Raw genomic sequence first — 26,740 nt, 5'->3', positions numbered from 1 at the left:
CTGGTCCAGTGGCTAAGCCTCTGAGCTCCCAATGCAGGGGGCCTGGGTTCGATCCCTGGTTGGGGAACTAGATCCCACATGCCACAACTGAGTTTGAGAGCCACAACTAAACCTCCTGCATGCCACAACTAATGCTTGGCATAGCCAAATAAATATTAAACAAACAAACACCAAAACCCTCCCATGGCTCCCCAGTACCCTCACCACACTCTCCAAGGTCCTGCCTGTTTGACCCGGCAGCCCCACCTACCCCCTACCTCCTCATTCTGTCACTTCTGTGTCCATTCCTGTTCTTCTGTTGATTAGTTGCCTGATCTGGTCTTTCCCCTATCTCAGCTCCAATGCTTCCTTCTCCAGGAAGTCTTCCGGGATCCCCAGGTCAGGTCAAGTGCCCCCACTGGGCTCCCTCAGCCCTGCCCATCTGGGTCACTGTGTCTGGAACTGATCTCCCTCTCACAGTGGACTAGGAGCTCCAGGAGGGCAGGGCTGGGGCTGTCTCAGACCTGTCGTGTCCCCAGTACCACCAAACACTCAGGGAGTGCTCAGAGAATATTTGCTGACTGAACTGAACTGGGGCTCCAATGATAGGGTAATGGAGGATGCCCCCAGCCACCCTTGTGCAGGGTGTTGTGAGAACCCCCATTTTTCGAAAATGTAGGCCCAGAGAGGTCAGTTCCTATGCCCAGGGTCTCACAGGGAGAAGGCAGTGGGGCCTGGTTTTGAACTCAGGTCCAACTTCAGAGCCTACAGTCTTCCCCGGGGCAGAACCAGCTCAAGATAAATGACTTTTATCTTCTCATCCCATGACCAGCACCCTCTCAGCTAGTTGGGGATCACTCTGAGATGACCTTTTAATCATCAAAACACATAATCAAAAAACATACCCCCAAAGCATTACTGAGCGCTTCCTGCATGCAGAGCAGCCTAGGGACACAGCAGTGACCCAGTGGCGCCCTCAGAGGCTCAGTCTTGTTTTCCTTTCTTCTCCCACCTCTGCCCCCCTCTCCTTTCCCTCCAGGTGACTGAATGTCTGACCACTGTCAAGTCAGTCAACAAAACGGACAGTCAGACCCTCCTGACCACTTTTGGGGTGAGGAACAATTCCCTTGTGCCGATTTACATTTCTACCTGCTTTGCTTTTCGAGGGAGCTGCCCACCTATTTCCTTCTACCTCCCAGTGCCCCCTGCCCATCCTTCCTGCCTCCCCCGGCCCCTGCAGGATCTCCCTGCCCTCCGGAATATTGTACACCCACCGAGCAGCTGGGGGCAGGGGAGGTTTTGGGTTTATTTCCCCTGACCACTCGCTTCTACCTTCCTCAGTCTCTGGAACAGCTTATAGCTGCATCCCGGGAAGATCTGTCCTTGTGCCCAGGTCTGGGACCCCAGAAGGTAAGAGCCTGGGGAAATGGGCTTGAGGGGCTAAGGGCAGGAGGGAGCCCCAAAGAAATGGGACTGCAGATTCCAAAGTTCTGAGGTTTCAGAAGGCCCAGAGAGGGTGGGAACCAGCCCAACCTCACACAGCCAGTCTGGAATAGAATCTAGATCTGACTACTTCTCTGCTCGCCCCCACAATGTCCCCTCCAACTGAGGAGAAAAAGAACCAGAAGCCCACTCCAATGTATCAAACAAATGGCTCATTTAATGACGGGTTCCTTTTCTTCCTTCCCCCCTCTCCAGGCCCGAAGGCTGTTTGATGTCTTCCACGAGCCCTTCTTGAAAGTGCCCCACTGACCCCAGATGCCAAGGAGGTCTTCGGTGTAATAATAAAGCACTTTTTTCTGGCCCAGCTCTGGCTGGTGTGCTGGTATGGTCAGTGGGAGGGGGGTTCTCTGCTTTCACTTTCTGATGGCCCAGGTGGCCACCTTCAGCTTGTCTGAGTTGCAGTCATCGGTTTCCCCGGAGGACACTGCTGCGGCTTCTTCTTCCGCTTCCTCTCCTGTCCCTTGGGAGCCACCTGCCCAGACTCGGGATTCAGCGGGGGCTCTGGCATCTCCTCCTGGGGTGCTGCCTCAGGCACCTGGCTTTTCTGGCCCTGCTTTTTCCTCTTCTTAGTGGATGCTGGATCTGCCCTAGCCTCAGGCTGCCCCTCATCTGGCAGCTCAGGCTCCATCATCTCGCCTTGGGGGTTAGTCATCTCAGTCCCAGGCTCTGTCGCTAGATGCCCTCTTTCCTTCTTCTTCTTCTTGGTGGATGCTAGAGCTGCCTGAGGCTCAGCAGCACCTGGCAGCTCGGGCTCCATCCCCTCTGCCTGTGGCTCCACCACCTCTGTCCCTGGCTCCATCATCACATTTTGCTGTTTTTCTTTTTTCCTTCTCTTTTTGGGGGATCCCAGAGCTGCCTCAGCCTGTGCCTGCACATCAGGTGGCAGGTCAGGCTCCATCACCTCCCCTGCGAGCTTCAGAGGCTTCACCTCTGGCTCCGTCGCCTCCATCCCTGGCTCCCTCATCCCTTTGTACCTCTTTTCCTTTTTCTTCTTCTTTGAGGACGGCAGTGGGATGGCTTCCTCCTGTGGCTCCATCTTCACCTGCAGCTGAGACTCCGCTGTTGTCCCCTCCACCGGCTCCATCTCTCCTGGCTCCTTCTGCTTCTTCCTCTTCTTTCTGGGGGACAGGACTGTCTCTTCCAGAGGCTCCCTTTTAACCCTGAGTTCTAGCTCCTCCACCGTCTTTTCTTTGGACTCTGGCATCCCTGTTTCTGGCTTGACCATTTCTACAGACTCTTTGGGCTTCTTTTTCCTCTTCCTAGTGGTGGATGGGGACAGTGCTCCTGAAGGCTCCAGCCTCTCAGCAACGGGCTCTGTTGCCAGTGGCTCTGTCGCCTCCAGTTCTTTCAGCTGGTGCTTTTTTTCCTTCTTCCCCACATCCGGCTCCAGGGACCCCAAAGCTGTGTCCACTTCCAGGGCCCCATGCTCATTCACTGCCTCCTGAGGAACTGAGGCTTCTGGAAAGTGTCTCTTCTTTTTCCTCTTCCCTGAGGCCAGGGACTTCAAGGCCAAGACGGACCCAGGCCCTGTGACCGGCGGGCTGCCTCCAAAGGCACAGAACCGAGGCCTCAGGCCAGGGGGGATCTGTGGTGGGGGACTTGCAGGAATGGACTGCAGTAGAGTCCCTCTCAGGGATTCCTGGGGACCCTCAAAGATCCTCAGGCTGCCCTGGGGTGCCACAGCACAGGTGAGTCCCCCTCCTGCCTCCGCTGAGGGGGCCAGCAGGGTTGCTTCTCCTCCAGCTCTGGGGCCACTGCTGCTGAGAACCCTGTAGCGGTGCCGCTTGCCTGCCAACTTGCCCTTCACAATCTGGGAGCCAGAGAGAGGCACGAGTCGTCCATTGAGGCTGAAAGTTGAAAAGAGGAGGGCAGAAGCTTGATCAGATTCTTTTGGTGGGACAGGGGACAGCAGTTGAGATGCAGCATTTCTGGGTTCCCCAAGAAAGCCCCTTTAAGTACCCCACTTCATTCAGCCACTGGGGTGAGAAATGTTCCCCGGAATTGGCGTGGGACCTCTTACCAGTCTGGGGCGAAGTCCACAGGGGCCTGGATGAGCCACAGCTCTGTATCTGGGCCAGTCAATGCCTCCAAAGAGAAACGACTGTGTTCTGAGGCTGGGGGCGTCGCAGTAAAGTTGGGGGGACAAGAAAACCGAGCAGCACCTGCAGAAGGGGAAATGGTCATTTGTGCCCATCCAGTCCTCCAGGGCGCGCCTATCGGTCCATTGGTCTCAACTTCTTGAGAGCCCCAATCCTCTTACCACGCCTTCCCTCTCTCCTGTCTGTTCCCCAGAGGCGCGCCTATATCCGCCATCCCAATCCTAGTTCTCCCCACCAGTATCCCCCCAACCCCCCGACCCTCAAATATCCTCTATCTGAATGCCTCCCCGTCCCCACCATCCTCCGGGGGATACACTCTACGCTTGGTCAGATTCTTTTGGTGAGACGGGGGTAGCAGCTGAGAAGAGGCATTTCTGGTTTCCTTAGGAAAACCCTTCTAGATTTCCCCCAGGTTTAGCCACTGGGGAGAGAAGCATGGTCCGGTCTCAGAAGAAGTCTCTTTTTTTACGTCCGAACGCTCCAGGGCGCCCCTTTCTCTTCCCGCCAGCCAACTCTCTGCACCCTGTAGGCCCGCCGTGAAGCAACTCACTGCCGGACGGGGTTCCCGCCATCCCTGGACCCATGCCTCAGGTAGACCAAGCAACTCGGGCCCCGCCGCCGACCACGTGAAACCAGAGGTGGGGCCTCGTCTGTGACCGTTCATGTGGCACGGGAGCGCGGGAGGTGTCGCTCGGAGCCCGCTCTCTCTGTGAGCATAACTAGGGGGAATTTCCACTTGTGCACGGCCAAGAAGCGAGAAAAATCATCTTTTACTGAAAGTCTACTCCAAAAAGCAGCCGATTCGCTGTCTGGGGCGTGGGGAGGAATTAGAGCTGCACAAGGTCCCGGCGGGAATCCCCACAGTATTTCAGAAATGATTTGGTCCAACGTTGCCTTAAAGGGGCCGCCACATTCATAGGCTCTAACTCTTAAAGAGACAGGAAGATCGAGTGGTCTGAAATCCTTAAAGAGACCGGTAAGGGTCCAGGTGTGCAGGACTGTGGTTTTAGTGTTACAAACCCTTTTAGGGAGGCCCAGATGCCTCGGAAGTTCAGAACTTGACTGGGAGAGGTGGGAAAGCCGAGGAATGAGGGCTTTTAACTACCAGCCAGGGGCGGGCTTTCGGGGCTCCAGGGGAGCGGGAAATACAGGGGGAGGAGCCTGTGGATCCCGGGGAGGAGCCTCCGGGCTCCCGAGCTGGACACGCGTGGAGGGGGGGAGGAGGTGCGGACTAGGGGGAGGGGCAGTGGGCCAGAAGAGACAGGTCGATTCCCTCGAGGATTTAGTCTCGTACGTGGGGGGCATTTCCAAAGGCTTTGAGGAAGGGAGAATGAGTAGAAGTCCTGATTAGTGCCCCGTCCCTGGGCGCGTGTAAACAGCGGCACGTGGACGCAGATTTGGGGGACACGCCCACGTCCCTTCCCACGGGAATCGTGCCGCGTGGGGAGACGGGCGCAGCCGCGGGACGGTGACTAGACAGGGTGACCAGACTGCATTCCTGACCGGTGTGTCAGCGCTGATTCCCGCCCCCTCTGCCGAGATTGCGGATCCTACTTTAGAACTGGGGCGCCCACCTTCTCAGAGAGCCAGCGGCTACCCAGAGCGGAGGGAGGGTCAGGCAAAGAGGACGGGTTGCCTCTTCCCAGGATCTCCAGTTTCCCGTGCGTGGGCGAGACAGGCGGGCGCCGCCCCTGAGAGCTCCGGGACTACAGTTCCCAGAGGACACGAGACTGGGTGGCGCCGGACGTCGGTCGAGGAAGCTGCTGGGAGTTGTAGTCCCAGCCTCCAACTTTGTGAGCTGTAGCTGCGAAATTCTGTCAAGATCCCAACCACTCTTTTTACCGATAGAGAGACTGAGGCTCAGAGACCCGAGGGGATACTAATTTTAGCGAGGCCCTCTTCTCGCCTTGGGGGCGGGATATGTGTCTCCCCCAGCCTCTGTAACTTTCTGCCTCTTCGGTGGTGTCCAAATCTTCATTCAAGAAGTGGGAAACTTCTTGAGCCTGGAGGGGAGGGGCAGGGACTCAGGATTTCGTCTCTTGCAACCACAGCGAGGTGAGAGTATGAATTCTGTTTACTTAGTTAGGTCACCCTTGGCTTTTCGACCTCGCCCTTCCTGTCTGTGAAATGGACTTTATGTCAGTTCGAATGGGAACGTACCCGGCTATGTCCCGCTCCTCCGGGACTACAAGTCCCAAAGTGCTCGAGGCGACCCCCTACTCCCCCTCCCCTCCGAGACCCGCCTCCCTCTGGTCGGAGTCACGTCGTCTAACCTGTTCCCGGCGCCTGCCCCGCCCCGTCCTCGGCTCCCCGCAGCCGGAGCCGGAGCCGGAGGAAGCCCCCCGGTGCCAAAGTCTGCCCCGGATCTGTGAGTTACACCCCCTTGGGTTCAGCGGCTCTGGTGGAGCCCGAGACTCGCGTCCCTGGGAGGGTCCTGAAGAGGCTAAGATGCCAGGTCCCAGGGCGGAATTGGGAGTGCGCAGGACGCCAGGGACATTAGAAGGCTAAAACTTGGATGCCTGCTTTACTGGGCAGAAGGAAAGGGGGCTCGAATGCCTGAGTTCTTGGACGGGTGGGAGCGGACACCGTAGTCCTGGGGAGAGGTTCGGAACTGGGAGTCCTCAGTCTCTCGAATTGGGAGCTCTAGGAATCCTGAATCCTTGAGTAGAATTGGGATATCGGATCTCTTGGGGAGAAATGGGAGACTTGGACTGCTGGGGCTCTGGAATGGGCGGCCATCCCTGCCACCCTTCAGCTGCCTTTTCGACCGAGTCTTTAGGTCTGGGAGCAGAATTAGGGACGGGGTGGGGATAGTGGAACCTGGGTTCCTGAAATGAATCAGAACTAACACCCTCGGTCCCTCTGAAGACTGTGCCCCCGGCGTTCCCCCCTCTTTCTGGCTCTGGGGTGGGGACCGGGGTTGGGGTGGGGAGGACTAGGGCAGGTCTCCAACCTTCTCTCTGCCGCTGCACGATCCCCAACCTGTCATTAACCGGGGCGTCAGACCTGCCTAACCAGAGGGACCTCCGCCCCAGGGCGCCCCCTGGCGGGGGAGGGGAACCTCCTATTACCCCTTGAAGGTGGGAAATATCTGGGATTTGCAAAGAGGGTTCTAGATTCCAGGGCAGAATTCCAGAAGGTGGGGTGGGGTTGAGGGGGGGGGTGGTTGCAAGGCTGGACACAATACAGCCATTATACAGAGAAGAGGGGGTAAGCTGAGTCATAGAGGTCACAGTGGCAGCAGTGTTGGGGGGTCAGGATTTGCCCTCCCCCTTCCACACAGCTCTCTTGGGCGTCAGGATTCCATCCCCTCCCACCGGGTTTTCTGACTGACTTCTCTCCTAGGGCTCCTGGCCCTGACCCTGAGGTGAGAAATGTCACCTCCCCTCCCATCTGTCTGACCTGAGGTAGTGTGGCAGATAAGGGAGGATAGAGGCTAATTCTGGAGGTGTGTGTCTGTCCTTGAAGCTGGGGGAGGGCAGACGCCCAGCACCTCCCTCCCAAGACTCCCCCTTCTCTCCACCCCTATGTGTCACGTGAAGGGATTATACAAGGGGGTGGGGGAGGCAGGGGGTTCTGGTGAGAGAGGGAAGAACTTCCTAACGTCTGGGCTTGAAGGGCATTTGCTGATAGCCTGGGATGAAATTAAAAATAATAACCGTGGCTGCCAAGGCAGAGCTCACAGCATGCCAGGCTGAGGGCTGGCAGGTAGAGAGATGGTTCCCACCGTCTACAGAAGTCTCTGGCAATTGCCCAAAGGTCTTACTTCCACTGGGGTTTGCTGATCCCACCCCAGGGAATGACTTCTCTTTGTTCCATTGGGGAAACTGAGGCTGGAGTGAAGGCGATACCTTCAGCTTTTGCCACCTTCTGTCTGGAATCTTCCAGGGATTCCTATGCCCTGGAATGGGCCAGAACTAGAGATGGCCAGAACTCAGGAAAGCAGGGGAGAAGATGGGATGGGATTGGTGGTGGTGGGCTTGCACAATGCAGCCATTATGTGGAGAGGAGGGGGTAAGCTGAGTCATAGAGGCCACAGTTTGGGTTCTGAAATCCGAGGACTGGAGTCAAGACGGAAGGGTCAAAGCTCAGGGCTTTTAGAATCTCAGAAAGATCTGAATGGGCCGTTTCGGAGAAAAACAGTCACTTTGGGTTTTGAGCTCTCCGTCTGTTCCCAGGCCTGGGAATTAGGAATCTTATCCATGTGAACTTTACTCCGTGCCCTGCAGTGTTCTAAACTCTGTACATAAATTATGTCATTCAAACGTCACATTTCTATTGAGGTGAAGGTATTGATTCTCCCATTATACACTTAAGGAAACTGAGGCACACAGAAGCTAAATAATTGAAAGACTGGGAAGGCCCAAGCTCATTGCACAGACGTCCACAGAGGAGGAAACCAAGTCCCAAGGCGGGGATGTGTGTGTGGGGGGGTGGCTCCCAGCGTCTGTCTCGGAGGATTCCAACCTGGGTACTGTCAGTCCAGCCTAGCACTCTGACCCGGTTCTTACGGAGGATGCTTCCTCCAGGACCTCCGCCTCCTCCCCTGATTTTTAATTCCAAAGAACCTGGCCTGGGGTGCAGAAGATAGTGGGGAAAGAGACCTAAGAGCGGAGGAGAGGGGCGCCCGGTGGAGAGGACCTGGGTGTGGAGGACAGGGGCCGCGAGCAGAGGCGCGGCCCTTGCCACCCTTGCGCCCCGCCCGGTCCCCGCCCCCCTGCCGCGGGAGGTGCTGCACCTGCCTGGGCCCGCCGCGCATTCCCAGTGTCTGAGCTCAGGCGAGGTCTGCTCTCCCAGCTGGGGTCGTGCCGTGACCTGGAGCGCCCCCTTGAGGCCCCGACGCCCCCTTCGCCCGCGTCAGCCCCGGGACGGCTCCACGCCCAGCCCTGGCATTTCCTTAGACCCAGAGGATATCAGCGTGGGATGTGTCTTAGAATTTGAGAATCAGAAACTCCCCGAAAGAACCACTCGCTACCAGAATGCTGGCCCTGGAGGTAGCATAGATAGTTCATTTTTATATTTTAACAGAGTGTTTCCTATGTATCTCTAAGATTCTAAAAGATGCCGGGTTTTGGTTCCTATAGTCTCTACTTTTTGAGGCCTCAATTCTCAGAACCTTAATTCCTCTTGCACTTTCTGGCCAGTTGGATCCTCACAGCAGTCCTCTGAAATGAACTGCTATTGATTCTAATTTTACAGATGAGGAAACTGAGGCTATCTGGTCAAGTGGGTCAGTGGTGCTACCAGATTTGAATCCTCCTTAACTGTGCTTTCAATGGCACCCCACTCCAGTACTCTTGCCTGGAAAATCCCATGGACAGAGGAGCCTGGTAGGCTGCAGTCCATGGGGTCGCTAAGAGTCGGACACGACTGAGCGACTTCACTTTCACTTTTCACTTCCATGCGTTGGAGAAGGAAATGGCAACCCACTCCAGTGTTCTTGCCTGGGGAATCCCAAGGATGGGGGAGCCTGGTGGGCTGCCGTCTATGGGGTCGCACAGAGTCGGACACGACTGAAGCGACTTAGCATAGCATAGCATAACTGTGCTTTCAGCAGCTCCACTAAACCAGACGTTCACCCAGACTTTTAGGACCTTGGAATCCTGGAATAGGTAGAACTTGGTGCAGGAAGACAGAGAAATCTAGGCTAGCCAAAGTGGAGAATTCTAGAATGTTCCAAAGATAGACTCTTGAACTCAGAACTTTCAAACCATAGACTTCTCAAGCGGAGGGTTTTAGGTTCTGTAGGAATTTAGTTACAACCTCAAGATCCTTATAATTTCAGAATCTAGGGCTCTGAGGGGTTAAGGAGGCTCCTTAGAATAGCTGATTTGCTTCCTCCTTTCACAGTTGGGGGAAACTGAGGCCCAAGGAGTGGAGGGGACTCAGAGTCCAAGGTCACACACTCCTAACACACCCAAATGAGCCACCAGCCCCAACAGGTTCTATTCCGAGGCTTCCCAGACTGAAGCCAGAATCAGCATGCCCCAGCCCGCCCTGCTGCCCACGCCTGCACCCCAAATCAAAGCTAAGCCGCCGGTTGGTGCAGTAGGGAGGTGGCAGACTTGGCGGGTGTGGCGGTTACCATGGAGATGGGGGTGGTGCTGGCCAGACTGGTTCCTGGGGGCCTGGCTCCTTCCCACTGGGTTGGCGACTTCAGTGGCCCCTGGTCACCTCCCAGTTCTTCTGTTGACGGTGGGCCCATGTGAACACGCTGAGTCTGCTCTGGGCGGGGACTCTGGGGAGAGGAAGCTGAGTGGCCCCTGTCCTCTGGAGCCCCTCCAGACTGACCGAAATGACCCAGAACGTCAAGTTAGGTTCAGATGTGAAACCTAGTATGCTGACTTCTTGCAGGGTGATCTGAAATGTATGTTTCTGAGCCTCACTTCCATGCCTGCTATGGAGGTTTTGATCTCGGGATAAGGTATTGGGTGTAAAGCACTAGGTACAATTCCAGGTGACAGTGACCTCTCAATAAATAGTTGTTTTATTTCATTAAACCCTCAGGCAACTAGCAAAGGTCCTGGCACATGATGTTGTCATTCAGTTGCTCAGTCGTGTCTCTTTGCGACCCCATGGACTGCAGCACCCCAGGCTTCCCTGTCCTTCACCATCTCCCGGAGTTTGCTCAAACTCATGTCCGTTGAGTCGGTACATAGTAGGCACATACAGAAGGCAACACCATCATTATTTTTAAAAAGATCCCCAGCATCTAGCACAGTGTCTCTTGGTCCCTAGGAGCCATTCAGTAATCGATAGTTATTATTGCAACCTCTGTTCACTATAATGCCTGGCACATAGTAGGTGGTCAATGGATAATGTTTGAAGGAATGATCCAGTTTTATTAAGGCTGAGACAGAGATGAACAAGGAGTCACGTAAAGAGAGTGAATTGTCCTGAGCCAGAGAGTTTTGCAGGAGTTGGCATTTCCCAGCAGGGGCGATGGAGAGGCATAGAACTTCCAGTGGAAGGAAAAAGGAGAGTAAAGGCACCCTCGCTCTCCTTAGGGCCCCAGGTTCCCTGTAGGCGGGCCCTGAGCAGACTCTCCCCCGCCCCTGCCTGCCCAAACGCAGGCGCCCCGCTCCGGCCGGCCGGCACCATGGACAGCGAGGCGTTCCAGAGTTCGGGGGACATTCTGGACCTGAAATTCCAGTGTGAGCTGGGGTAGGGGGCGGGGCTTGTCGGGGCGCGGCCCTCGGGGGCGGGGCGCGGCCCACGGGTCCCGGTCCTCACTGCCACTCCCGCCCTCCCAGCTCTAGCCATGAAGCACATGGACCTGAAGCAGATGGAGCTGGACACGGCGGCGGCCAAGGTGGACGAACTGACCAAGCAGTTGGAGTCGCTGTGGTCGGACTCGCCCGCGGCGCCTCTTGGCTCTCAGGCCGCAGCGCCGGCTAGGGTGAGCCCGCGGGTCCTGGTCCCCACCCTGGCCACCCAAAAAGTCAGGTTCTTTTGGCCAGGAGTTCAGGCAAGCCTGTCTCATGGGGCAGGCTGTGGGCTGTTTAAGGGCATCTGATAAAGGGGGCCAGTGGAAGCGGACGTCTGTCAGGACCCTCGGAAGAAAAGAGGCTTTTTTCTAAGCGGCACAAAGGCACTGTGTGCGCTGGCGCCAGCCCCGACGGCAGGGCTCCCTAGGCCTGAATCTCCAGCCCCGCCTACCTCTCCAGGGTTGGCTCTCGATCACCGCTATCGATTGACTTACCAACCCTCTACTAACGTCTCCTTTGACCCCACAATGTCCCCACAGCTGCCCCGGTACAGCACCAGCCCGGTCCCCGAGCCCTTGGGCAGCCGTGGGTCCTCCCGGAAGGCGACCACCGACGGCGCAAACACCGCATTCGGACGCTCGGAGAGCGCCCCAGCTCTGCTCCCCTATAGCTCGCTATCCGCGAAGGGCCGGCCGTCGTCACCGCGCACCCAGCTCTACCTGCAGCCGGACGCCTATGGCAGCTTAGACCGCTCGCCCTCGCCCCGGCCCCGCGCCTTCGATGGCGCAGGCAGCCCCCACGGCAGGGCGCCCTCCCCTCGACCGGGCCCGCTCCGACAGCAGGGTCCCCCCACGCCCTTTGACTTTTTTGGCCGCTCCGGCTCCCCGCGTGGCAGCCCCCTGGCGGAAGGGCCCCAGGTCTTCTTCCCGGAGCGCGGGCCCTCGCCTCGCCCCGGGACCTCAGCTTACGACGCGCCGGCTGCCTTTGGGAGCCCTCTGCTGGGCGCGGGCGGCAGCGCCTTCGCCCCGCCTCTGCGCGCTCAAGGTGAACCACAGGGCCCTACTTGGCGGGTGCGAGGGGTGCAGGGCCCGGGACCAGCCTCTCTTCCCCTACTCCCCACCCGGGATCCTCATGAACAACTTCTCCCCCAGACGACCTAACGCTGCGCCGGCGGCCCCCCAAAGCCTGGAACGAGTCCGACCTGGACGTGGCTTATGAGAAGAAGCCCTCGCAAACTGCGAGCTATGAACGTGAGTGATGGAAGGCCAGAGGATGGGGGAGCCGGAGAGGCATCCCCCAGACCTAATGATTCCCGCCTCACAGGTCTGGATGTCTTCCCGCGGCCTGCTTCTCCAGGCCTGCAGCTGTTACCCTGGAGAGAGAGCAGCCTGGATGGGCTGGGGGCCACCGGCAAGGTGAGCGGCCAGAGAAACTTGGGGAGGGGTTTTGTGGGGTCAGGACTAGTCTCCCCTTTCTGGCTGCTCCCACAGTTTCCATACCCTTCCCCGGCTTTATCCTGGATTTCCACCCCCTCCCCGACCCTCTTTTCTTTCCCTCTTTCCTCTGCCCTCCGCTCCTTCTCTCCTTTCTTGCCTTTTGCCTTGACCTCCCTCGTCCTTTCCTCCACTCCTCTGTCTTTCGTCCCCTTAAGCCTATTGCCCTCCCATCTGAGCCCTTTCTATCTTCCTTCCTTCCCTCTTTCTCCCCCAGGACAATTTCACCAGCGCCACTCTGCCCCGCAATTACAAGGTCTCCCCTCTGGCCAACGACAGGCGTTCTGATGTGGGCAGCTACCGCCGATCACTGGGCTCCACGGGGCCGTCAGGCACTTTGCCCCGAAGCTGGCAGCCTGTCAGTCGCATCCCCATGCCTCCTTCCAGCCCGCAGCCCCGCAGTGCCCCCCGCCAGCGCCCCATCCCCCTCAGCATGATATTCAAGCTGCAGAATGATTTTTGGGAGCATGGAGCCAGCAGGGCCATGCTCCCGAGCTCCTCCATCTTCTCACGAGCTCCCCCACCTAAGATGCCTCCCCAGCCCCAGGCACCCCCCCAGCCCCAGCCCCAACCACAGCCCCAGCCACAACCACAGCCCCAGCCTCAGCCACAAGCCCCTGCCCCAGCCCCCCAAGCCCCCCAACAGACTTGGGCCCCTGTAAGTGAAGGTGAGTCAGCGCTGGGGGTTCTGGAGGGCTGGGTGAAGGGAGGACAGATGGCTGGGGACCAAACCAGCTGGGGGACCCATCACAACCAAATATCTGTTTCCAGACACTGTCCCTGCAGAGACGAGGCCAGATGAGCTTGGGGGTTTGCTCAGGAACTAGCCATAGCACAGTGCTTAAGCAGGGACTCAGGAGTCAGACTGGCTGGCTGCATGCTGTGTGACTTTTGGCAAGTTACATAACCTCTCTGGACTTCAATTTCCTTGAGTGGAAAAGATGAATATTGGTAGAACCTACCTCACTGGGGTATGGTATTGGCTTATATAATCCCTATAAAGGCTTCAAAATAGGGCCTGATGGATACTAAGCCCTCAGTAGCTATCATAGTAGTCATAATAATTATTAATAGTTTTTGGTGTGAGACCAGCTCAGGGCTTAGATTTAAACAGAGTGGGTTTCGAGCCCCTCTCTGCGATCAACATGCTGTGTGACTCAGGATAAATTAATTAACCCATACGAGCTTCCATTTTCTCATCTGTGAAGAGAGATGAATAATACTTACTTCATAGATTATGATGGGCATTCAATGAAATCATGTAGAAAATGATCATTATAAAAAGAAAAACAAGAACAAGCATTATATATTTCAACCTGCTTTTAGAAACTGATCGAGAGGCAGGAAACAGCGATGAGACCATCAAATACCAGGATTCTAGTCCCAGCAATTGTCTGCCTGAGATGTTAAGAGAGGAAATGATTAGAGTCTTAGTCAAGTCTATCATAATAGTAGGAGTAGAGATTCTGGAGTGAGATAGAACTGAGTTCAAATTCCAGGTGTGTGGCTTTGGGCAACTGACTTGCCCTCTCTGAGACTCAGTTTCCCTTTCTGTAGTAATGAGATGATAGTCATATCAGCTTCACAAGGTAGTGGTGAGAATTCAGTAAGACAGGCATGGAGAAGGCACAAGGCACAAGCTTAAGTGTGTGATGAATGGGGAGGTCATAGTTGTCTGTTATTTACAACCCAAGGAAGTTGTAGCCCAGAGAGAGCAAGAACTGCCGTGGAGACACAGAGCAAATCAGGCCTTGGTGGCAGGTCCTGGAAGCTGTGCAGAGGGAGTCTTGAGGGGCTCCAGGGATCCCTCCTCTGATGGGGCGCTTGTTCCTTCTAGGCCTTGCCAAACCTCCTGCTGATCTGGAACCTGAGCCAGAGCTGGAGGGGCTGCTGACGCCCGTGCTGGAGGTTGGCGACACAGACGAAGGTGCTGTGACTCGGCCCCTTAGTCCCACACGGCTGCAGCCAGCGCTGCCACCCGAAGCACAGTCAGTGCCGGAGCTGGAGGAGGTGGCCCGGGTGCTGGCAGAGATTCCACGGCCCCTCAAACGCCGGGGCTCCATGGAGCAGAGCCCGGCTGTAGCCCTGCCCCCCACCCACAAGAAGCAATACCAACAGATCATCAGCCGCCTCTTCCATCGTCACGGTGGGCCTGGGGGCCCTGAGCCCGAGCTGTCCCCCATCACTGAGGGATCTGAGGCCAGGGCCGGGCCCCCTGCTCCAGCCCCACCGGCTCCCATCCCACCCTCAGCCCCTCTCCAGAGCAGCCCACCAGAGCAGCCACAGAGCATGGTAAGTAATACAGGAGGAACCCAGGTATACCACTTAGCATACGGAAGTGTTCCTTCCCTTTTAGGACAGAACCTGGAAATTGCACACCTCACAGCTGCCGAATTCCACTGGCCAGGAACCCAACTGCAAGGGAGGCTGGAAAATATAGTTTTTAATCCAAGGGTCAAAAGAAAGAGAACATATATGGAGGGGCATCTGGAAGTCTTGACCATATAGAGACTTTCTCTGCTCCTCTCCAGTAACCTGTCCCTGCCGTAGGCTTCCCTTCAGGAATCTAAGAGTTTTCCAACCTGGAAATGACTTGTCTTGGCAGGACAGAGGGTTTATTCTAGGATCTGAACAGCCTGCTGGAATCAAGGCAGTCACCATTTCTCTCCTGAGCTGCCTCACAGCTTCTCATGTCCCCTTTCTCTGGAGATCCACTCTCCTCTTACACCTCAGCAAGCCCGTGCCACGGCTAGAAATGGCCCACCCAGCCCTGAATCAAAATGACCTCTGAGTTCAAGTCCATGGTGTCCTTTGACTCTAGTCGGAGCTTCTTCCATTCAAATTTTCAAGAACCAGTCTCTGGTCTCTAAGCCTGTGGGTTTCGTGATTAAGTGTCCCAGCTGCAGAGCAAGGCTGCCTGGGTTCACATCCCAGCTACAAGGTACTTATTAGCTGTGCATCCTTGGGCCAGACATTTAGCCTCCCTGGACCTCAGTTTCCTCATCTGTAAAATGGGGATGAGAATAACTACAGAGTTGCGGTGAGAATTTAATACATTAATGTAACGCTTAGGATAGTGCCTGGCACTTAACTGTTAACCATTATTGTTACTGTTATCATTTGACCAGGAGATAGTCTCCTGCTGATCTTGTTCAGGTTTCTGCATCTAGGCTGGGGGTGGGGAGCAGTCACATGGAATAATCTTAATTGCTCAGCGTGGATAGACAGGGGGAGGGAAACAATTCCCAGAGAAGAAGTAGGGGCCAGGTGGACCCCCAAATGCCTATTCCTAGGCCTTCCTGAGGGTGGAGCCAAGAAATATTGGCTCAGCCAAGATCCTGAGGCTGAGGATCTTGAATCAAGAATGGAAGAATAAAAACGCCTTGAAATGGTCCAATTGCCTCATGGTAGAATCACAAAGTCCTGGCCACAGAGAAACTTGAAAACTCACAGCATTCAATCATTAAATCCTGGCATCACAAACTCAAACTGAAATTTCAGAATCCTAGGACACTGAAGATGCGAACAGTAGAAGTAAAAAATTAGTAGCACAAACCCTGGTTGTACTGATTCTTGAAGTCCCCAATACTGAAAATGAAAGACTTATTGATTCAAAAAAAAATCACAGATTAGGGCACTAATATGTTATAATACAAGATTTTCTTTTAAGTGAGCATTTTCACCTAGAAAGAAACACATAGTAACTAGGAAGAAATAGATAAAATAGAATAAAGAGGCCAAAATCACAAGCACTCAGAACCATGATGAACATTTTGAGCATTTCCTTCCAATCTTTTGGAATGAAATTCTAACCATAAAATATTCAAGTTCTCAATCACAGAATTTTGAGAATGCAACATCCTGGGTCCCCAGCAATTTGAAATGGCACAACTTTAGCATTTCTGGACTCACAGTATACTGGAAACAACATCAGAGAATTTTGAAATCAGTGGCTCTTGGGATCTTCAGATTCCAGAATCCTGAAATCATTGACAGCAAAGGCTGGAATCACAAATGCTTTGTGCTCAGAATAAATGAATTTTGTAGGAGAACACTTGAAAATAACAAATAGGAAAGCAGAAGGAGTAGTATGACAAATACTCAAATTTCAAACATCTAAAATGAACACCTGGAAACATGTTTATTATCTAAATGAAATGAAACTATGAATTGAATATCTGGCTTCCATAGTCATCAACCTGATGGTCTCCCGGCCTCCTCTCAAGCCTCAGGGCCCTAGATTCCCAAATCTCTGGATTCCCTGAGTGTTGTAGGGAACCAGAGACTATAGAACTGAGCACCCTCCTCCCCATGGCCCTGTGGACTCAGGCTCTGTACCTTCCTGGGTTCCAATTCCAGCCCTGTCTAGGTGAATGACCTGGAGCGGTCACCGGGTTCCCGAGCCTCTGTTTCCCCCTCCAAGGAATGGGTATATTAGCGACCCGCCCCCCAAGCCACTGAAGCATCCCCACCCTGTCCCCCAGGAGATGCGCTCGGTGCTGCGGAAAGCCGGGTCCCCGCGCAAGGTCCGCCGTGCGCGCCTCAACCCGCTGGTGCTGCTTCTGGACGCCGCACTGACCGGGGAGCTGGAGGTGGTGCAGCAGGCCATGAAGGAGGTGAGTGCCGCGGGTGCGGGAGACCTGGGCTGGCGGGGTAGAGGCGGCCCGACGCGGGAATGAGCCTCCCGGTCCCCCGGCCCGTCCAGATGAACGACCCGAGCCAGCCCAACGAGGAGGGCATCACCGCCCTGCACAACGCCATCTGCGGCGCCAACTACCCCATCGTGGACTTCCTCATCGCGGCCGGGGCCAACGTCAACTCCCCGGACAGCCACGGCTGGTGAGCCCTGACGGCGCGCGCGGCCGGCGTGGGGCGGGGACGGCGCTGGGGGCGCCCCGCGCGGCCGCTCATGCCCGCCTCCCCACGCCTAGGACCCCGCTGCATTGCGCGGCGTCCTGCAACGACACGGCCATCTGCACGGCGCTGGTGCAGCACGGCGCGGCCATCTTCGCCACCACGCTCAGTGACGGCGCTACCGCCATCGAGAAGTGCGACCCCTACCGCGAGGGTTACGCCGACTGCGCCACTTACCTGGCAGGTGCGAGGCGGGGCGAGGGGCCCAGTGCTAGAGATACTGGGCAGGGAAAGGAAGCCGACCGCGGCTCCCGAGAGAGGATGCCTGGGGAGGTGAGGGGCTGTACGGACCTGTGACAGCATCACAGAGGAGGGGCCGGCGGGAGGGACCACCTGCGGGGATGGCGGACGGGGCCTCCCACCTGGCAGGTGCGAGAAGGGTGTGTGACTGCAGCAGATTGTGCCACCTTCGAGGGAAAGGGGGGTAGGGCAACCGTGCCCCTCAAGCTGGACACCGGTGGTGACGACAGCGGTTGCGGAGATTGCGCCGCTTTATCTGCCTTCCCATCTGTGGGGGTGGGGGAGTTGGACGTACCAACTATACTGTCTCCTGGCCCAGGGCTACCTGGGGGAGATACAGTGCCACACAGGTGACCGGTGAGTGGGCCCTGGCTTCTGGGGAGGGGCTTGGGGCCTCTTCCACTTGTAGGGAGACAGGAGACTGTACCATGTATCTCCAGGAGCCGGGGTGGGGGGAGGGGGGGATCATATCATCTAAACAGGTTTGGGGAGGAGCTAGGTAGGCAGCATCATGGCGATGTGCCTAGGGCCTGGAGCGAAGGGGTCAACTGTAGCCTAAGGTGGGCTCCGGAGCGTCACACAGTTGGAGTAAAGCAGGCTGTAGGACGTAGGGGTGGGACAGCGTGTGTAAGAGGGGAGCCTGCAGGGACTACGGGACAGCATGCTGTGCTGTGGCGGAAAGTAGTTGGGAGCCAGGGGGCTGTAACACCTGCCTTAGCGGTGAGCGGCGGCAGGCCGGGACTGGGGGATGAGGGGGAGAAGTAGACCTTCCACCGAAGAGGAGAAGGGCTGTAACCTCCGGGTTAGGGGGGACTGTGACCCCCTTTGTCATAGGTCGGCGGAGCCTAGAGATACGAGGATTGTAGCGTCCTACTAGCCTGGACTCCGAGAGCCCTGTGAGAATGCAGTAGAGATTGGACCACGCACCTGGAGAGGGAGGGAGGGGCGAAGAAACTGGAGTGTGGTGGACTGGACCATTTAAGGGGGGGGCCTGGTGGACTGTACCATTTGGAAAGGGGGTAAATCCTTGGGCATTTTACCACTTAAGGGAGTCGGTGCGGGTGGGTTATACTATCTGGAAAACGATTACATCCTCTTTGGAGACTTCATCATTTGAGTGGGAAGTGCGCAGTGTGCACAGCACCACCTGGAAAGGGGGCGTTGGGACCACTTCCGTGGAAGGAGTAGGGCTGTACCCTGGGAAGGACTGCTTGAGTCCTCTATGGAGACTGAAGCTCTTAAGTGGGGGGCGGGGGCGGGGGGAAGCTGCAGACAATTGTATTTCTAGGAGTGGTCCAGGAACCTAATCAGGTATAAGAGGAAATGGGGACACCGACCCTTCCCTGGGGGTTTGTGGCCAGGCCTGATGCACCCCATTAGAGACTTCCAGTCCCAGCAGCTGAATGCAGCTCAGGCGCCCCCCTCCAGACCGGGCTACACACAGAACTTTAATAGGGGCTCATTCCCCCAGGTGGGGCTGGTGTCAGATCTCAGGCTCTGACCCTGAGTGTTCCTGGCTTGCCCTGAACCGGGCGCTGACCATCCCTGCGATTTCCTGTTTCAGATGTGGAGCAGAGCATGGGGCTGATGTACAACGGGGTGGTGTACGCCCTCTGGGACTACAGCGCGGAGTTTGGGGACGAGCTGTCCTTCCGAGAGGGCGATTCGGTCACCGTGCTGCGGAGGGACGGACTAGAGGAGACGGACTGGTGGTGGGCCACGCTGCACGGCCAGGAGGGCTACGTGCCCCGTAACTACTTCGGGGTGAGCCCAGAAGAAATGTGCGGGTCTCCTGATAGCTGTCTGAGGAAAGGGCTGATCCCTCGGGGTGGGGAGAGGGGCAAGAGAGAGAGCCCTTTATACTGGGGTGGAGGGGCGGTCAGAAGAGTCCATTACCTGTCATGGGGAGGTGAGGAAGAGACCATTATAATAACAGGGGAAGTAAGGGAAAATCCCTTCTTAGAAGAGGACGAGCCCCTTGCTGGTAGTACTTCGTAGGGGTACTCACCGGTACTCTTTTCCCGATTATGTGATTGGTTTCTGCTCAAGCAAATATTTTTATTATCCCTAATTATATTCATGGAGAGGTAAAGAAGAATGTATTTTAGCCAAGAGGAGTATGAAGAATCCCAGTTTGGTGTTGGGGGGGGGGGGGGCACTTGTGTGTTACCGGCATGGAAACTTTTTGTTACGCTGCACTGGGCAGGGTGAGGAAGACTCCATTAATATAATCGCGGTAGGATTGAGGGAGAGTCTGCTAGGTACGGGGAGGAGACTAGGAAGGTCTCATGACTTTCCTGGGAGACAAGAAGATGCCTTTAATTAGGGCATAGGTGGCAGGTGGGTCCCAATCAGACGGCCATGGTGGGCGGGAGCGGCGGGCGTCTTTTTTACGATGGGGAAGTCTCCATTTCATCCAGCCCGCTGCCACCTGGAAGGCTCCATCTGGTGCTTGCCGGGGGATTCCAGTGTGGTCTGCGAGATGCTGAGAGGGTCCGTGAGGAAGGGATGGGAGGATGGAGACGGCCCACGTGTTTTGGGGGGGTGGATTAGGTGACTGTGTTACATTTGGGGTGAAGCGAAAGGGTGGGAGCTCCTGGCGTCTGAAGAGCCTGTCTCCCCTCAGCTCTTCCCCAGGGTGAAGCCTCAGAGGAGTAAGGTGTAGCTGGAGAGAAGGACGTTTCCAAGGGAGACAGGATGAAGCAGCAGCTGCCTTCGCTCCAGACCTCCTCCTCCCCTCCCGCTGCATATCTCTGTATCCCCCAAGCCCTTGCAGCGGTGGGGACCTTGCCAACAGCTCTCCGGAAACCCTGGGGAGAACGAGAACCCCAGCCTTAAACTTAGAAGCCTGCCTTAGTTGTGGGAGGTCGTGGTGGGGCTGGGAATATCATCGGGGGCAAGAGAGATCCCCCCATTTGCCAAATCAGGTCCCATCCGAAGTGCCTCCTACTTCCGCTGCCAACCCACCCCCCGCAGCCCCAAAGCAAGCTAACCCACCATCCCAGCAGAGCCTGGAGTGGGTCACCGCCACTGGATTACCCCGGGAGTCACCTGCGCCCCATATCTACCAGCAGCCTTCAGGGGCCAGGTGAGGCGTGGGCGTCTTTGTCTCTATCAGCATCCCTGCTCTATCTCTCCCAGTCGAGTGCCTTCACATAGCGCTGGTGTGACAACAAAACGGGGAGTTTTCTTTTTAAATAAAGGTAGTTTGCACAGAAATTGACTTCCTTCTCTTTGAATTCCATCCTGACTTAATAAGTGCTTGTCATTGTTAATATGTTTGGTAAACCAATCTTAAAGTAGTCCCTTTGGAAGGGATTTCTCTCGTGTGAATCCAATCCTCCCTCTTTCAACTATGCTTTTTTTTTTTTTGACTGTGCCACACCTCTGCAAGTGGAAGCGCAGAGTCTCAACCGCTGGACTACCAGGTAAATTCCTGGCTGCTGCTTTTTAAGCATCTTTAAACTGGACTTCCCTTGTAGCTCAGTCGGTAAAGAATCTGCCTGCAGTGCAGGAAACCTGGGTTCAATCCCTGGGTTGGGAAGAGTCCCTGGAGAAGGAAATGGCAACCCACTCCAGTATCCTTGCTTGGAAACTCTCATGGACAGAGGAGCTTGGTCCCAAAGAGTTGGGCAGGACTGAGCGCTGACCTAAGCTTAAAGTCATGAATGTGAAATCAGTGAAATGTTAGTCGCTCAGTCCTGTGGGACTCTGTGATCCCATGGGCTGCAGCCGCCAGGCTTCCCTGTCCATGGAATTCTCCAGGCAAGAATACTGCAGTGGGTTGCCATCCCCTTCTCCAGGGGGTCTCAAGGTCTGATAGTTCTGCCATCTTTAGTTTGGGACCGTCTGCTTCTGTAATTTGTTGTGTCTGCTGGTTCTCACTCACGATGGCTTGTTTCCTCATGTGTCCTGAAATGATGGGTTGTGAGATTGTCTTCAACAGGGTTTTACCATGTGTTCTTTTCGAGGCTCTGACCCCAAAGAGTGATTTTCCTTGGTTTCTGCCCCACTTCATTTCATAAACTGCTCCGTGAAGATTTTTGATAAATCACAAGCCTTTCTCTCTTCTGATTTGTATTTCTTCACAAATCATAAAGCTTCCACTTAAAAAAATTTTTTTGTATACTTCTAGTCTTTTCTTAAAACTTCATATACAGTATGATATATATTTTAAAATTTGGGCCATACTATGCATATGGTTTGTAATTGTTATTTTTCATTTAACATTATAAACATTATATTGTGAACATTTTCCCTGTCAGTATCTGCAATGTCCAAAACAACTCATAGGAGTATTTAAATTATTTTAAATTAATATTTAAATTGATTTAAATTAAATCAAAACTAAGGATTCAATTCCTCAGTCACATTAGACACTTTTCAAATGCTCAGTAGCCACGTGGCTACTGGGTACTGTTTTGAACTGTGCAGATAGAAAACTATTTTCATCATCCCAGAAAGTTCTATTGGATAAAGATGACGTTTGACATTTCCGTCATCCAGAAGCTCCATTGTGCCTCTCCTCAGTCTATGCATGTTTCCTCCCCATAAGGAGTAACCCTTTCTATCACTGCCGATTAATTTTCATGAATATACTTTAAAAATCCAATGGTACTGGTACTAAGATATGTGTAACGAAGGAAAACGGTCCCCTCTGCCACCTCTCCCTACTCCTATCTGTTTTCCAGAGACCTCTACTTTCAACTGCTTTGGCTGTTTCCTCTGGTATTTTCTTGTATGTTTCTAAATATGCTGACTTTGCTATTTCTTTTTACTTTTTGGCTGTGCTGGTTCTCTGTTGCTGCACGGGCTTTTCTCTAGTTGCGGTGCGCAGGCTTCTCGTTGCGGTGGCCTCTCTTTTTGTGGAGCACGGGCTTAGGGCATGTTGGCTTCATGTTGGCTTCAGCAGCACATGGGCTCTGTAGTCGGGGCTCCCGGGCTCTAGAGCACAGGTTCAGTAGTGGTGGTGCAGGGGCTTAGTTGCTCTGTAGCATGTGGGATCCTCCTGGACCAGGGATCAAACATTTGAAATTATCCTTAATAAAACCCATAGGTGTCATTTCAGGGGGGTCCAGAGAGCTCCGCTACCATAGTCCTTTAGGTCTCAGTGCAGAGAAGAATTCAGCGAGAGCAAAATGGTAGATAAGAAGGGATTTATTAGACTAGGACGATTGTGAGGCTGACAAGGGGGGGGGAAGTGAGAAATGCTCCCCCCAGAGAACTTAGTGGGCTACAGATTCTAATCAAAGGAAGAGTGAGGAGGGGTGGAGACCTTCTTTCTTGAGTAGATGTCGTGCTTTTATCATTAGCTCCTCCTCCAGGTTGAGCAGGGGAGTTTTCTTGTCCCTGCGTGGTCAAGCTACGTCCGCAAATTACTGTTTTTATGTGTACAGAGAGCATGTCCTAGGCATCATTCACTTACTGAGCTCACTGGGCAGGAAGTGGGGCTCATGCCACCATTGTCTTACTGTTTGGGGGCGTGTCCTGTGCTTCTGTGGCCTGGTTTTGTTGCTAAGCAAGCCTGCTTGTTTTTGTGGATAAGCAAACCAGCGTTCTCGAATCATTATGAACTTACAGGGATCTCTATTTTTCTACTTACAATCCCTTACTGGGAATTAACTATTTAAGTACCTATTTTGTCCCTTCATTCTGTCCCTGTCATTAACCACTGATAAAATGCCCCTGATTTTGTACATCTGACATGCTAGCAGAAGAGACAGACCATGCACAAAATGATAAGCAAAAAACATATAGTCCATCAGATGTTGATCACTGTTTTGGAAAAAAACTAAAGCAGAACTGGATATATTATGCTTGATTGCAGGTGTATTCATTCGTTTCCTATGGCTACTGTCACAAATGACCGAAAACTTGGTGGCTTAAAACAACACACATTTAAAAAAACTATTTTTGTATTTATTTGTGGCTGTGCAGGGGTCAAACCCGTGTCTCCTGCGTTGGTAGGCGGATTCTTTACCACTGAGCCACCAGGGAAGTCCCAACACTCACTTGTTTTCTTGCAGTTCGTCAGATCAGAAGTCTGTTTCCCTGGGCTGAAATCAAGGTGTTGCCGGGGCTGCACTCCCTCTGGAGGCTGCAGGGGAGAATCAATTTCCTTGCCTTTTCCAGCTTCTAGAGCTGCATTCTTTGAATTCCTTGGCGCTGCCCTCTTCCTCCAGCTTCAAAGCCCAGGCATGGTATCTTGCTTTATTGTCCAATTCCCTGTTACTGTCTTGCTGTCAAATCTCCCTTTTATGAGGACACCTGATTATATTTAGGACGCACCTGGATAGCTCAAGACCCTCACCTTCATCACACTTGCAAGTTCCCTTTCGCCATTATGTGGGCATACTCTTTATGTAGGGGAAAAATAAAAATGCAGTCAGTATTGCTAAGAGAGCTCTCTAAAACGGAGCTGGGAGACCACTGAGGAAGTGTGACTTCTGCACATCCCCGCCTGGCTAGAACCTCAGCTTTTAATCACCTATTGTCTTAATTAGGGATCCAGAACACCTGCCAAAAATGTAAGCTCCTTGCATGTGGGCTCAGTAGTTGCGGCCGCGGGCTCTCGAGTGCAGGCTCAGTATTTGTGGCACACAGGCTTGGTTGCTCCGCGGCATGGGGACTCTTCCTGTACCGGGGATCGAAACTGCAATCCTCCCCAGCATTGGCAGGTAGGTTCTTTACCACTAGCGCCACCTGGGAAGCCTGGAATACTCCTTCAGTTTTACCCAAATCTGTGTCTCTGAACTGCAATTCTTAAGACCCTAAATAAACTTGTTTTTTTTTTTTTTTTTTTTGCCATGCTACACAGCTTGAGGAATCTTAGTTCCCTGATTGGCCCCTTGCAGTAGAAACACAGAATTCTAACCACTAAACCACCAGTGAAGTGAAAGTTGCTCTGCCTCTTTGCAACCCCATGGACTGTCCATGGAATTCTCCAGGCCAGAATACTGGAGTGGGTAGCCTTTCCCTTCTCCAGTGGCTCTTCCCGACCCAGGAATCAAACTGTGGTCTCCTGCATTGCAGGCGGATTCTTTACCAACTGAGCTATCAGGGAAGCCCTAAACAGGACCACCAGGGAATTCCCTAAACTCTTATTTGGGACCTTCTGTGTTTTGTTTTGTTTTTGGTTGACTTATGTGAGGGAACATTCATAGGCTCCAGGGATCAGGACCCGGTTGGGGACCATCATCTGGCCTAGCCAGTGTGTGCTGTGCTGTGTACTGCAATTTAAATAGGGAAGTCAGGGAAGGTCTTGCTGAGAGAAGGATGCTTGAGGAAGATTCAGGGAAACCTTGAGGAAGGTGAGGAAGAAAGCCACACAGAGATCTGAGAGAAGAGCCTTCCAGACACAGGGAGCAACGACTACAAAGGCGTGGAGCAGGCAGGAGGCGGCCATCCTAAGACGCTGTCCATCACCCCTGCCTCCTGGTATTGACACCCTTTAGTAAGCCCTCCCCTTGACCCTGGGCTTGTTGTACTGATGATTCTAAGGAATGGAATACACTAGGTGCTCACTGTCAGTGAGGACCAACAGCAGACTGAAAATACAGTTGTCTCTTGGTATAAGTGGAGGGGACTGGGTCTGGATGCCACCCCCGCCCCTACACACAGATACCAGAAATCTCTGAATACTGAAGCCCGGCAAAGAAATGCCCTAGGACAGTTCATCCTCTGTATCTGTGGCTTCTGAATCCGTGGATATGGAGGGCAGACTGTATGAAAGTTGAGCGTATATTCACTGAGCCCCCGCTCCGTGCATGCCCGGTGCTGTGCTGTGCGTAGTCGCTCAGTCGTGTCTGACTCTTTACTGTGTGGCAAAAGGCACACACGTTGGTGACCAAGACAGTCTCAGCCCTACCTTCCTGGGGCTCACAGTCCAGTAGGGGAGACAGCCATCCCAGACAGCAATGACCCAGAGCGGGCAGGGTGGGGCTAAGGGAGGGATGGGGAGCAGCACCTGGCCTAGCTGTCAAGCCATGGGCAAGTTCTTCTCTGAGACTCAGTTTCCTCACCTCCTAAGTGGGGACAATGACACACCAACACAGGACATTTAGGGACCTCCCTGGCAGTCCAGTGGTTAAGACTTCCCCTTCCAGGGCAGGGGGTGTGGGGAGGGAGCTAGGATCCCACATACCTTGTGGCCAAAAAGTCAAAACATTAAAAAACACACACACACAAAAAAAAACAGAAGCAATATTGTAACAAATCCAATAAAGAATTCCAAAAAGAAAGAAAAGGACATTCTATCACAGTCATACAAATGAAAATATACTCCCAACGTCAGGTAAAGTCTCTGAAAATAGGGGCTAGGGAGCTAGTAGAACTCTCGATGGTGGCGGCGGTGGCCTGGGTGTTGAGCCAGTTAGTGAGGTTGCTCACATGATCCTCAGCCTTAAGGCGTGCCGCAGTGGTGCTCCTTGTAGGACCATGCAGCAGAACAAACTGGGAATGAGGTAGGAGACAGACGAGCTCCAGTTTGGACGTTTACAACTGGCCTCCTTTTTGCATTTCATGGGGCAGGAAGAAGTGGGCTTCAGGCTGGATCCTTACAACTAGCCTTCTGTTAGCATTTCCTGAAACAGGAGATAGGTGGGCTCCAGTTTAGGCCTTTACAATCAGCCTCCTGTTTGCCCTCAGAAACGGAAGTAACAACAGATACAGGGTAAATAACCTGTCTTTGTCTCTTGTAAACACCTTAAGATAATCATCATGGCAAGGACAAAGAGGGGCAAAACACTGTTTGAGTAAAGGATTAAGGGATCTCTGCTTCCCTCCCCCACCCTTTCTGGGACAAGGGAGACACACCGTGCTGGCAGAAAGGCTCTGTGTGTGTCAAAAGTCAGGGGATAATTCCAGGCCATAATGCGGCTTGCTGGTCCCAGAAGACTTCACCTCCAGATTCATTTTGGCTGAGGGGTGAGTGGGCACCTCAGGGGAGGGAGGGGGGACAAAGCAAGATGACTGGCCTGAAGGAAGACCAAGATCTGGAAAACTGCCCCCTTACAACAGAATTAAACTTCCCAAAGGTGTAACCCCAGAGTTCGCCCCTGAGTCTTTCCGCACGTACTCTTCTTTTCCAATAAACTTTTTACTTTTCTCTTTACTTTCTGCCTCCTTCCCCGAATTTTTTCTTAACACGGCAGGCAACGAACACTGGGAATCCAGGTCCTAGCCTCTGGCCTCTGAGATCCAGAGGTTAAATTCCTGATCAGGAACTAAGTAAGCTCTTGTTCCCAGCTTCTGCTCGCTTCTGCTTGCTGCAAGCTGCGGTTACTACTGCGTGCATCGGAAGTCA

The 26,740-nt window shown here is 54.0% G+C and overlaps 3 protein-coding genes across 7 annotated transcripts in view; 2 read left to right on the top strand and 1 right to left on the bottom strand.

Moving 5' to 3' along the window:
* Window positions 1-1,786, top strand: part of ERCC1 (ERCC excision repair 1, endonuclease non-catalytic subunit) — a 49,925-nt gene extending 48,139 nt beyond the window's left edge. For all 5 annotated transcript variants that reach the window (XM_055551601.1, XM_055551602.1, XM_055551603.1 and 2 more), the window contains 3 exons: window positions 1,019-1,090; window positions 1,321-1,389; window positions 1,678-1,786. In XM_055551601.1, coding sequence (XP_055407576.1) covers window positions 1,019-1,090; window positions 1,321-1,389; window positions 1,678-1,731 — 195 coding nt within the window. In that variant the 3' untranslated portion in view covers window positions 1,732-1,786. The remainder of the gene's footprint in view (window positions 1-1,018; window positions 1,091-1,320; window positions 1,390-1,677) is intronic.
* On the bottom strand, window positions 1,620-4,338 carry POLR1G (RNA polymerase I subunit G). Its single transcript, XM_055551600.1, has 3 exons — window positions 4,132-4,338; window positions 3,503-3,644; window positions 1,620-3,329 (listed from the first exon to the last, which is right to left on the bottom strand). Exons 1-3 carry the CDS (start codon window positions 4,163-4,165, stop codon window positions 1,865-1,867), a joined length of 1,641 nt encoding a protein of 546 aa, XP_055407575.1. The 5' UTR covers window positions 4,166-4,338; the 3' UTR covers window positions 1,620-1,864.
* Window positions 4,339-10,485: 6,147 nt separating this feature from the next.
* Window positions 10,486-20,655, top strand: PPP1R13L (protein phosphatase 1 regulatory subunit 13 like). The gene is made up of 12 exons (XM_055552705.1): window positions 10,486-10,735; window positions 10,835-10,980; window positions 11,329-11,833; window positions 11,941-12,039; window positions 12,113-12,204; window positions 12,500-12,950; window positions 14,120-14,574; window positions 16,767-16,898; window positions 16,988-17,121; window positions 17,214-17,380; window positions 19,001-19,200; window positions 20,063-20,655. Exons 1-12 carry the CDS (start codon window positions 10,681-10,683, stop codon window positions 20,099-20,101), a joined length of 2,475 nt encoding a protein of 824 aa, XP_055408680.1. The 5' UTR covers window positions 10,486-10,680; the 3' UTR covers window positions 20,102-20,655.
* Window positions 20,656-26,740: the final 6,085 nt, after the last annotated feature.

The sequence above is a fragment of the Bubalus kerabau genome, chromosome 17 (assembly GCF_029407905.1).
Source record: "Bubalus kerabau isolate K-KA32 ecotype Philippines breed swamp buffalo chromosome 17, PCC_UOA_SB_1v2, whole genome shotgun sequence".
NCBI classification, from domain to species: Eukaryota; Metazoa; Chordata; class Mammalia; order Artiodactyla; family Bovidae; genus Bubalus; species Bubalus kerabau.
This window is presented reverse-complemented; position numbering and strand designations above follow the sequence as displayed.

Coding starts and splice junctions, on each gene's coding strand:
- POLR1G (XM_055551600.1), bottom strand. CDS start 4,165: ATGGGTCCAGGGATGGCGGGAACCCCGTCCGGCA. Junction 3,645..4,131: donor GGCGGGAACCCCGTCCGGCA/GTGAGTTGCTTC, acceptor CCCCTTCTGCAG/GTGCTGCTCGGTTTTCTTGT. Junction 3,330..3,502: donor GTGGACTTCGCCCCAGACTG/GTAAGAGGTCCC, acceptor TTCAACTTTCAG/CCTCAATGGACGACTCGTGC.
- PPP1R13L (XM_055552705.1), top strand. CDS start 10,681: ATGGACAGCGAGGCGTTCCAGAGTTCGGGGGACATTCTGGACCTGAAA. Junction 12,040..12,112: donor GCAAACTGCGAGCTATGAAC/GTGAGTGATGGA, acceptor CCCGCCTCACAG/GTCTGGATGTCTTCCCGCGG. Junction 16,899..16,987: donor TGCAGCAGGCCATGAAGGAG/GTGAGTGCCGCG, acceptor CGGCCCGTCCAG/ATGAACGACCCGAGCCAGCC.